This window comes from Apodemus sylvaticus, chromosome 2 (genome assembly GCF_947179515.1).
Source record: "Apodemus sylvaticus chromosome 2, mApoSyl1.1, whole genome shotgun sequence".
NCBI lineage: Eukaryota > Metazoa > Chordata > Mammalia > Rodentia > Muridae > Apodemus > Apodemus sylvaticus.
Window position 1 is genome coordinate 175,110,496 of NC_067473.1, and position 12,425 is coordinate 175,122,920.

General features: G+C 44.7%; 1 protein-coding gene across 1 annotated transcript in view; it reads left to right on the forward strand.

Annotated features, from left to right (window-relative positions):
• The window catches only part of Ptpro (protein tyrosine phosphatase receptor type O), a 189,427-nt gene that overhangs the window by 149,210 nt on the left and 27,792 nt on the right, over positions 1-12,425 (forward strand). Inside the window, exons 17-19 of the mRNA XM_052172930.1 lie at positions 353-436; positions 6,829-6,864; positions 10,231-10,312. Coding sequence (XP_052028890.1) covers positions 353-436; positions 6,829-6,864; positions 10,231-10,312 — 202 coding nt within the window. The remainder of the gene's footprint in view (positions 1-352; positions 437-6,828; positions 6,865-10,230; positions 10,313-12,425) is intronic.

A 12,425-nucleotide genomic window follows, 5' to 3' on the forward strand; every position in this document is an offset into this window, starting at 1 on the left:
TACCTGGCCTCTTAAATTAGCTTAGGTTGGAAGGGCTGGTGGCTGAAAATAACACACCAGGCACTACTGAGCCTTGGGGAAGTGAGTGGAAAATGAGACCTCCTAATGGCAGACAAACTGATATGAAATGAGTTGAAGGTTGTCTCTGATTACAATGGGGGCTTGGGTGAATAGAAGTCAATTTCATCAATATTGTAGCCTCTGAGCCTTCCATTGGAAGCCCACAGAGGGGAATGCTATTTAACTGCAGTGTGGGTTGACCCTGGCAGGGAACTTACTGATATCTGTACACAGCTGAATTACTAACCCTTACCATGTTTTCATCTTTGCATCTGTTTATTAATGCTCACAGGCGTAGGAGTGTGTTTGCTTTCTTAACCCTGCTGCCTTCATGTCTTTGGACTGACTATCTTTTGGCATTCTATATTAACCCTTGGTAAGTGACTTCATTTTTTACTATTTACCCAACACACAGTCTTTAAAAAGTCAGCTCGCAGAAAGTAAACACAAGGAGTTGAGGGATTCGTTCCTCCTTGCTGGATTTCACGTGATTCTCAGTGCATACCACGATGGAATAAGTGGAAAGGAAAGGCATCAAGACAGTGGAGGACCGAGGGCTGCAGTGTCTTCCCAGTCAAATAGCCTGCACTTCTCTTGCAAGCTTTCCTGTCCTGAGCTCCTCGTCATTTGTGTCTTCTTGGGGTTGGTCTGTTTGAGTCCCATTTTTCTTCCCATCTCCACACATGAGGGAAGAAGGTAAATGTGGGAAGGTGGGGGCAGCAGACTCTGAATCTGGAGACTCTGCTTTCATGACAACCTCGCTTCTGTAATTACTGAGTATCTAACTGCATATACGCCTCTGTGTGCAGTCATCTTCTCTAATACCCCCACAGTCTGCAGCGTTGATTGTCCTCTTAGGGATGGGGAGATGGAACTTGGCACTCTCAGCTAAGCAGCTAAGGCTGCTCTTGCAGAGGACCCAAGTTCAATTCCCAGAGCCCACGGGCTGGGGACGCAGCTCACAACCGCCTGTAACTCCAGCTCCAAGACATCCAGCACCCTCCTCAGGCACCTGTACTAGTGAGCTCACACTCTCACATACACACATATACACACAACTTAAAGATAAAGTATTTAACAATTTATCCCCAAGGAGAGTGGGTGTCTTGATATCATAAGCCATCACGTAACAAATACAGGTCCTGAGCCTGGAAAATTTCCCCTCTACTCTGAACAGAATAGGAGCACCTTCTTTTAATCTTTTAATTTCTTAAAATCTAAACCATGTGGATAATCAAGTATTGAAACATAATTTTCTTGGCTTTTGCCATGCTATAATGATAATAATTGTGAAAATAAACTTGAATTAAGCTAAAGAATCCAAAATTATTTTACCCCCAAACCACTAGAGAAATAGTCTTCTACTAGGAAACTGATAGAAATCATACACACACACACACACACCACACACACTCGGTTTATTGTTCTTACATGTTAATATATGGTTGTTTAGGTAGAAAATCATAAACAGCTACCAGAAATAGGGGCAACGTGAAGCAGACTTGAAGGAATAAAAATATCTCATGGAATGAAATAGTGGTTTTGTGTGTGTGTGTGTGTGCGCGCGCGCACGCGCGCGCGTGCGCGTGAGAGAGAGAGAGAGGGAGAGACAGACAGACAGACAGACAGACACAGAATCACAATGAGAGAGGACAAAGAGGGGTGGGAAGGGAGAGAAGGATGTAGAATCCCAACAACTATTTGTACACAGAAGCCACTGGCCAAATATGCTTCCAGTTCTCTGAGGGCAGAAGGAATACAGGCTATGTACTTTATGATATCAAGACGCAAAGGAAGAAACAGTGAAAAAGATCTCCTCAGTATTCACCGCTACTACAAAATGTGTACGTACTTTTTTTAAAGATACTAGAGGGAAGATGTTTGAATAAAGTCGACTGTAGAGCTATTCACTACCGTTATCTAGGCTGTCGACACTTTTCAGGTTAGGACTTCGCCATCATCAGTTCAGTATGTCCTGAGGTTAGCATCAGATAGCCTCCGGGTAGGAGCGGTACCTATAAATTTCACCTTGGCCTCAAAAACCTGCACTACCTTTCAGCTAAGCACGCGTTCATCATGCTAAGGAATTCCCAGCTGCCCTTGGGAGGCAGGTCTTGACTGAAGCGCCCACCACAGGTTTCAGTTAAAGGAAAGCTGTAAACATTGCCATATCCCTTTCCCAGCTCAGACCCTTAGCTCGACTCATGTCTGCAGTTCACAACTTGTGTGCCTTTCTTACGGACCCGCTGATGAACAGATGGCCAATCCCTTCAAGGTCCACTATGGACAGTACTGATCAAGTAGTGTGAAACCCTGGTCCAGAGGGGCGAAATGCCCTACTGCTTTTAGAAAAACATCCTGAGGTGGTAAATAGTTGCTTCAAGGTGAGAAGAAACAGTTCAAGATAAGAGGCCAGTCTCTGTTGTCACATTCTAAAAACGTCCACACATCCCAACCAGAAAATACAGCTTGAATTCCCCGCTGCTCAATCTGCGTGTGAACCTCCCCCTCTGCTTGTGCTCCCCAAGCCTCCCACAGATGTGTTTGTCTTTATATTTCACCCACCTTGTTAACAACAGCCACAAACAGCCCAGTTACACCCCCGCATGACTCCAAAACATCATTCAATTTCCCCCAGAGGTGGGAGGTTTGAGGAAATGGGCTCCTATTGATTTGCTACCAGCCTCAGAAGCCTCAAGAAGACTGAGAGGAAGTCGAGAGACCCCATCAGATAGTGTCACACGTAGTCCTTTCCCGGTGGCAGAAGGTGTCTGGCACTAGTGCCCTCTCAGAGTGGCTTCTTCGAGGATTGCTGACTTTACTGGTCTTGGAGCCGGACTCGTTAAGGGTGGGTATCTCCTAGTCTGAAGTAAAGTCGCTGTTACCCCTTCTCTCTGCCGTAGCCACCTACCTGCACACCACACTCAGACAGCTGTGTTTCTGCTCTGACTCCTCAATGGCATTTTAAGCATGGGTGACATTTAGTTACAGTGTCCAATTGCATCCATGGCCACTGTGTGTTATGTTTGGAGTAGGGTACAAACTGAATGGCCTTTTTCATTATTAGTGGTGGCTTTGGTTTAGCACGTGAAATAACTGCACTTAGGAACCTGGGGCCTCGAGGGTTCCACACTTTGTCTTAATCACCGTATATCCCAGACCTCTGTCGGACTCTTAAAGAATGGGCTGTAGTGCGGTTGGTTTTCTTAGACTGTTGCGCCCCTAAAGAACTTAAAATCCACCTTAATTTCTCTAAACCACTAGAGATTTTAACCTTTTCATCCATAAATAAAAGGGGGGAGGAATGAAGTATATATGATTCTCTCTGTGTGTCTCTCTGCCTGTCTGTCTCTCTTCCCTCTACCTTATGTGTGTGTGTATGTTTGTGTGTGTGTATGTGTGTGTATATACATGTGCGCCTGTGTGTGTGTGTGTGTGTGTGTGTGTGTGTGTGTGTGTGTGCACATGCATGCGCGCGTGCATGCCTGGCTGGCTGGCTGATGGATGATGTTCTTTTGGTTGTGTGGGTAATCTTTATCACTGGAAAAAAAATGAGGCCATAGCCTTTGCTCAGTTCTTTGACTGTTGCATGTGCACACTAACTTGCCCCATCAGTGTAAATTAGTAGTCAATCCTTAACCTACACATTTATAAGTGAATTCTCCACTCCCCACTCATTGTAGTAGTACATTTGGCACAGCACTCAAAAATGCAGAAAGATGCTGTCCCTGAGGCTGTGTTCTGGTGTCAGTCGATCTCAACACATTACACAGCCTTCCGACACAGGGGCACTCCTGATTCAGCGGAATCTACACAGAGCATTGAAAGAGGCCACAAATCACACACAGATCCTCGTGGCCACAGCACACCATAAAAATTATGCAGTGGAACTTTACATCACACTGAACGTTCACTCAGTAACAAATGGAACTGGAGGGAAAAAACCACGTCAACTGTTCTCTGCGAGCCTTGTGTCTCCCGAGCTGCGGAGTAGCGGCAGTTTGTTCCTTCAGCGACAGTGTGTGTGGCTTCTCTCTTCTGCACACACCCCTTTGCAAAGGATTCCTTTTGCAGTCTGTCTGGCTAGGTGAGAATTCTTGTTCTCTCTCAGTCTCCCTGTCCTAGCAGGGCTGTCAGCCACCTGGCCTGGCCTTCTACTTTCTTTTGGGGCTGTTGCAATCCTGACATTAACTTACTCATGCAAACAGAACCAAGGGGGAGCCGAAGGTCCCAGCACCCTAAGCAGTACAGCCTGCCTGACGTCAGTGCTTTTTAACCGATGGGACAGACGTATTTCTTCTGAAGTCGAAGTATAAAAGGCAAAGAAGATGAGGCTGGCATGGAGGGGAGAATCAGGAAAGGAGCGGGGGGCATCTTCACTCAGAAGTGGAAGAAACAAAAACTATCCAAACCCAGAAACTCCATGTACCACTTTGGATGCTTCCCTTTCTATAACTCCTGACCTGACTGCCTCCTCGCTGTCCGCTTCACAGGACCTCATAAGCCCAGGGGACAGACCCGGTGATTGTGCTTTAGACAGTTGGAGAACAGTAAATAATCTTTCCTTTTACACATTCATTGTCCACAGTGATGTGAGCCTGTTTGTGTGTGTTTGTGTGTATGTATATGTGTGTGCTTGCCATCTCTGTGTGGAGTAGGGTGTGTGTTTGTGTGTGTGTGTGTGTGTGTGTGTGTGTGTGCTTGGCATGATGTGCATATGTGTAGGTGTATACATGTGTGTGTGTGTGCATGTGGTCTGAGCGTATATGCCTGGATGAAAAGGGGCATGCATGTAGTGTGTGTGTGTGTGTGTGTATGTGTGTGTATGTGTGTGTTGTGTGTCTTCATGTGTGTATATGTGTTTGGTTTGGTGTATATCTCTGTGTGTGCTTGTGTGGGGTGTGTGTGGTATGATTGCAGGGTCACACCACAGTGAACATGTAGAGGTCAAAGGTCAACTTTCAGAAATCCATTCTCTCTTTTGTCCTTGAGTTCTGGGGCTGGACACAGGTTCTCAGACCTGTCATCAAGACCTTGTACTGGCTGAGCCAGCCCTAGGTCTTAGGAAAAAAAATTTCTCACGTATATCCCAGACTTTGAGATATTTGTCCCTTGCATTGAAGCCAGCCTCTTCTCTCCTCCATTCCCTAGTTTTGCTCTTACCTTAAAACTCTCATAATAAAGAGAACACGGGATATGTGGTTTGTGTAACTGACTCACTAAGTAAAGTTGTGAGACCTTTTCCTTGAATCCGACACCACACACACACCACAGAGACCACATGCACACACACACACACCTACTACAGACACAAATACTGCACATACATGCATACTATAACAAACACACAAACACACCACATTCTCCCACACACAGACCATGTGCACACACACATATACATACATACTACACACACACACACACACACTCACACTCACCATATAAGATGTGTAATTTGCATAACTGACTCACTAAAGTGAAGTTGTGAGGATAATGTGAATTTAAGATATTTTCCTTCACTTCAACATAATGACCGTTCACTGGCCACATGCCATGTCACCCACCCTCCATGCTCAGCCCTGAAGGACACAAGCGTCTAGCAGGTGGGATGACAAGGATCTGCCACATCCCGTGTGACATGGCCTTGCGCCAGGTGCTGTAAGACCCTGGGAGAGTACGGCTTCATTCTTTCAAAGGCTTTCTGGAGCTGAGACGTCCACACAGTCACAGTTTTGGTGTAATTTGATACAGGAAGTACTTGCACCTAGAACTGATTATTTTCTATTGACATTATTGGAAATGTGTGTGGCTGTGTTAAACCATTTAAAGACCTGTGGTGTGGATTATAGCAATATTTACTGTCATTTCATCACATGCTCAATTAGGTAACACATGCCACTTGTACAGACGATAAAATACGTATTTCACACAGATGCTACCATGGTGGTGTGAGGAAACTCGGTGAGACCTGTACCTGCTGGGCAAACGCCACCACTCTGAATAGCCCTAAGTGGATATAATTAACTGAACCATGCACTAACGCTTCCCGCGTTTGAGTTTATGGGTTATTAATGAACTAAGAAAAACCTTGTGGGACTGGAGAGATGCCTCAGTGGTTAAGAGCGCCGACTGCTCTTCCAGAGGTCCTGAGTTCAATTCCCAGCAACCACATGGTGGCTCACAACCATCTGTAATGGGATCTGATGCCCTCTTCTGGTGTCTGAAGACAGCTACAGTATACTAATATAAAATAATAAATAAATCTTTTTTTTTTTAAAAAGAAAAAGAACCATGTGGCAGGCCACTCCCCTCCCCCCAGCAGTGACACAGTTCACTCTGCCTGTGGGAATGGCAGGCAACACTATTTCAGTCTGTAACTAAGAATCCTGCCCTCTGCCTCCTTGGTGTTCGTTCTTTGTCCCCCAACTCTTCTCTCCTGCCTATAGACTCTTGAAATCCGGACGTGGATATTTGTGTTACTAATAAATCATCCTGCTAAGGTAATCACCAGGAGCCAGCGGCTGCGTTTGCAGAACTCAGTTTTCAGCAAGGGGGGAAATACAAAGTTCAGGTGTGCTCTTGTGACCTAATAGCTTCTTCACGTGAATCAGAAATTGTTACCTTTGCGCAGACAGAAGACTGCTTTAACAAACCTGAAGCACTGAATAAAAAATTAAAGTAACTTTTAAATTACATTAAATTTAAAGTTCAGTCATGTGAATCCGCTTTTTATTCTGATAAATGTGTTTGTTTTCTTTTAATTTTCAGGAGTAAAAATGGCTTAAAGAAGAGGAAACTGACAAAGTAAGTTCACAGCACTGTTGTTCTCAGAGAGCTCCACCCACCGTGACGATCTTAACTTTCCAGAGTGAAACCTTCCTATTGCTGTGAGAAAACACTTTGACCCAGATGACCCTGGAGAGGGAAGGGTTTATTTTGCCTTACAGGTCACAGTGCAATACCTAGGAAGGAGGCAAGAACCCAAGCAGGAGCCTGATGTAGTGATGCAAGCCTTTAGTCCAGCACTCAGGAGGCAGAGGCAGGCAGCTCTCTGTGAGTTCCCGGCCAGCCTGGTCTACATAAGAACCTCTGAGGAAGGCGGGGCTACATAGATAGATACCCCCTACCCTGTCCCCAGTCTCAAAAACAAAACAAAAAAGTACTTGAAGCAAAAAGCATGGAGGAGTTCTGTTTGCTGGCTTGCTGTGTCTCATGCAGAATCACCTGTCCAGAGAATCCACAGAAGCCGGGGAGCTCTGTGCTACCCACAGTGGTCTAGGCCCTTCTACAGCAATTCAACTCAGACAGCTCCCCACAGGCATGCATACCCTCCAACCAGTCTGATCTGGGCAACTCCTTAGCCTTGAAGTCAGTCTCTGTTAACTCAAGGCTATGTCAAGTTCATCTACCTAGGTCAAAAAGATAGCATGCTTCCAAATAGAAGAAATTGTCAAGGAAGAGGATGGTATGTGTTGAAAAGCACAGTCTGCGTTGTTGATGCCCAGGGATGGAGAGACCACAAAAGATGCTTATCACAGAACCCGGGTCAGGAAAAGCATCAGTCCTTACCCTAAGGAGCCTTAGAAAGGATGGATTGTCAGGACTTACAGAAAGCTTGCCAGAGGCCATGTGACATGCCAAACACATGACCATCTAATGTGAACATAAAGGTAAACAAAAGCTCTGGTCAGTTTATGTTTTGAAGTTCTACATTTTTTCCAGAGAAAGGTTTTTACTCTAGCTGATGCTAAAATTAATACTTTGCCAATACTATTTCTGAAATCCTTCATAATGAACTGGAAAGATAATTAGCTAGCCTGGGCTCTTTCTTACCTCCTGAGCTGTTAGGTTATTAGAGAATGATTCTGGTGAGTGGAAATTAACCATCCATTCATTTGAGACGCTTATGAGTTAATCAGCTTCAAGCCTTTTCTTGATTAAAATTCTGTAGTACATATAGAGTGAAACATTTTTTTTCTAAATAGAATTCAATCTTGATTTTGTTTTACCACAGATAGAACACTGATGTGTTAGTACAAAAAGGCAAGGGGGCTCTGGTGGCATTATTACTGATAGAGAAAAACAGAACACAATACATGTGTTAGTCTGCCTGATATTTCGAAAGAAATATGAAGATAAAACACTATATTTTTAGCTTTGAATGGATTATAATTTTTAGGGCACAGTAAAATAATTGTTCCAAAGTCTGTCTAACACCACTAAGTATTCTACTGACATGTGCCAAGGGGTGTGGGAGAAGGGCAATTGGTCAAGAAGAGATGATTGTTTGGGAGAAACATGACAACAATGGAAAGCCTTTGTTGCAAAAAACTATTGGTAGATTTTGAAGTGAGCTATAGAGGGACTGGTAGTATATCCAGGAACATTCTCACGGGGCAAAGGGGATGGGGGACACGCTGAGATGCCCCCTTCCACGTGCCAGGCAGAAATGCAAAGATGAACGATCTGGACTCTGGTCCCAGATACCTGTCTCCCCTCATCTGCACGCAACCTTCCCTTCCTTTTCCATTCTGCTCCATCCTTACATGCCCTCTCCTGCTCCTCTGGGCCCCCTTCTCGGTGTCACCTCTCCATCCTCTCGTATCCCTCTTGGTTTTGCTTCTTCTCAATCATAATCTGGTCTGCCTCCACTAAACATGCTCCTGTACGTTGTGGAAATATTTAAACTCAATCGGCCACTTCTACCCAGCCTTTGCTTATTCAATTCCCAGATAAAAGACACATGAGACCTATAATTCATAATAAGCCTTTGACAGCTCTAGAGCTGGGCAGATAGCTATCCTCTATGCCATTTTGTCTATTTCCCTTCCAATAACCTCACTATACGATTTGCCATGTTTCATCTGGGCTGCTCTTAACTCCAATCAGCCGGCTCTCGTGGCCATGAGTTTAAGATTCTTACCCCATGGCATCTTCTCCCTCTACCTTCCTTTCTCTCTTCATGGTCTCCCCCAGACCCAAGCCCGAAAACCACAAGCCCTGTTTATCTCAATTCTGCCCAGCTATAGGCTGTAGGCATCTTTATTCACCAATCAGGAATAACCTGGGGGACAAAGTTACATACTGTCACATACAGACTCTCTGAGGGCAGCCAGGCCTTAAGGGTCGACAGCTAGCATTAGAATACAAGCAGTATCAGACCAACCCGCTATAGCTAGCTCCCGGATTCCTAACAACAAGGGTACAGTTTAGAAGTGTTAACTCCAGCTTTAAGATAAATGCCTCACTACAGCGACACACAGCAGAGAAAGCAGCTCTAATGAAGTATGTTAGACAGGCGAGTCCATCTTTAGCTGGTAGTTTGGAAAGAGAAAAAGGTTAAAGTGGGGACTCCTCTTTACAGAGGACTTACTCTGCCTGGGTTCTTGTCAGACTTCTGCTCCCCAGGGGCCCCATGGCAGAGTCTTCAGCTTCTTCCCTCAACCGTGACTCTCTTAGGTGTTCGTCGTTCTGTAGAGGAGGAGCTCGAAGGTGAAGCTGTGCACATGCTAGGCAGGCCGCTAAGCCATATCCCCGCTCATATGGACCAACCAAGCTTGTCAGAATGTCTTATGAACTACCGTGTGTTTATGAGCAAGAATCATTGTTTCCATAAGTTCTGAAGGAAAACATTGGAGTTTAGATGGAGTCCCAAGAACTTTAATTCCCTTTTGGTCTACTAAAATTTTAGCATGAATGGATGTTATCAAGTGGCCTACCGGGTAGTTTAGCTAGTCAACAGCTTTAACCAATTACCTACCCCGTGCTGTGTAGTTGATATGGACTACAGACAGATGGAAAAGCTGAAGCAGAGGCTAGATGTGTAGACCCTGCCCAAGTGGAAAGGCAGGGTCTAGAGGAGAAAATACAGCTTCAGAAAATACAGAAAACACCTAGCGACTCCTAGACTTACACTTCACTTTTAACTTAATTCCTAGTGTCTAGGACGTCTGGTGAATATATACTTTTTCCTAAAACTTTATTACCAGCTGGCAGCCTTAATCAAAGAATGTAGCAACTGTGAGTGCTCAATCCAGAAAACTGAAACTTCTATTTTTGCCAAGAAAAGTTTGCAGGTGTGGTGTTAACCAATTACACAGGTGTGGTGTTGACCAATATACCGCCCATTATGTTGATTTTGAAGCGTTCTTTTCTTTGTGTTTGACAAAGCCCTGTTCAACTGGATGACTTTGATTCTTACATCAAGGATATGGCCAAAGACTCTGACTATAAATTCTCTCTTCAGTTTGAGGTGAGTGATAAGTCATTTTCTCCCTTCTGTGATTGGCAGACTGTGTGAATGGTCACTGGAACTATTCCCCTGCTCACTGGGTTGAACATGTGATATATATTCTGCTAAGCGAGGAAGGCTGGTGATGTCAGAGCTGCCTTAACTTCAGGGCTTGATCTAGGAGCCTCCCCTATTGGCAAGAAGGGGAGAGCACAGGGAGAGCAAATTCAGGGAGGGAAAGAACAGGAGTTGGTTCAAAGGTGAGGAGGTGGGACCAGGAGGCGCCATCTTTGAAAAATCAGGCACAGTCAGCAGGAAGGAGATTAAAAGCAAGCCAATGCCTGATATTGAACTTCACTTGCCTGGACTTTGTTGTTTCCAAATGACATGGACCATAGACTGCAGACAGCAGTCAGGGTGGGTGGCAGGCATCTGTCCCTGTATTTCCTAGGCTTGAGAGCCGACAGCAGGGTGCTCATTAAGCTAGGATTCCAAGCAGTGTTGTTGAATGGGTGTTGTACTTTGGCTTCTCTTTCTTTTGAAACCTGGGGGAGAGAGAGAGATAGGGGGAGAGAGAGAGATAGAGGAAGAGAGAGAGAGAGAGAGAGAGAGAGAGAGAGAGAGAGAGAGAGAGAGAGAGAGAGAGAGAGATTTGTGGAGACAAAGAAGGATGGACAGCGACCACGCTCCCTTCCCTGAAGCACACACTGAATATGAGGCCATATACCTGCACAAGCAGAAATGAGCTAATGGATAGAACAGACGGGGTCCTCGCTTTGCCTCACTGTGGCTCCCGGAAGCCTCACATACTTCAGGCTCCACAGCATCTGCTCTGACCCACGATCCGGGATAGACGGGAAGACGGTGATCTTTCTAAGTTTGACAGTTTCCTTTTTAAGCCTAAGTTCTCTTTCCCATTAAAGTAGCTGGTTTTATCTCCTTTATTTATTTATTTTTTGGCATGGGGGGTAGGGGGTGGGGGTGGGGGGAGTGGGGAGTAGGGGGATGGGGGGTAGGAGGAGATCTTTATCAATCATCCACCCAATAGAGGATTAATATCCAATATATATGAAGAACTCAAGAAGTTAGACTCCAGAGAACCAAACAACCCCATTAAAAAATTTGAGTACAGAACCAAACAAAGAATTATTTCTTTCACTTCTTTTTTTTTCTTTTTTTTCTTTTCTATATTCTTTGTTTACATTCCAAATGATTTCCCCTTTCCCGGTTCCCCCCTCCCCATATGTCCCATATGCCTTCTTCTCTCCACCCATTCTCTAATCACCTCCCTCCTTTTTCTCTGTCCATCCAAGAACTGCTTTAGTTAACAGAGCCCAGCAATATAATGGCTGTGGGCATTCTTTCAGGGAGTTTGGGAGTAAAAAGAATCTTCAAATGTTTACCTTCCATATAGTAAAAAATATTTTACTATGAGTGTGTGTGTTTGTTTGTTTCTCTCTCTCTCTGTGTGTGTGTGTGTGTCTGTGTGTGTCTGTGTGTGTAGACAAGCCATAACGTGTATATAGATAAGAACACAGGTCATAGGGTGTGTGTAGATAAGAAGACAGCTTCCACAAGTCAGCTCTTCCCTTCATCATTTGAGGCCCAAGGGTCCACCTCAGGTTATCAGGCTTGGTAGCAAGAACCATTACCCACCACCCCTTCTCACTGACCTTATTCCTTACCAAATGCAAAGGCCCCTAATTACCACCTGTCTTGATAAATCTCACAAAAAGCTTGACCAGTTATCTAGTCCCTGCTGGTGCCAATGAAATTACCAGTGTCTTACACACACACACACACACACACACACACACACACACACACAGTGTTACATCTCAAATAACAGAAATTCAACTGCACTCAGGGTTCTACGGTAAGGATGGCATTTCAGAAAGTATGTCACTAGAAGGAGGGAAATTTTAAAATATTAATAATAAGCCAAAATTCTGTAAAAATGGATAGCCGCATGACTATAGTAGTAGAGATGAAAATAATGATATGTGGTTTGGCCACACCTTTCTGTGTGCTAAAAATATACCCTGAAAAAAACCAAGCTAGGAAAGAAAGTTTTCCAACCACAGCTATACAGGAGGCTGGGCACTGAGGAAGTGGGGACCAGGCTGTAAAACCT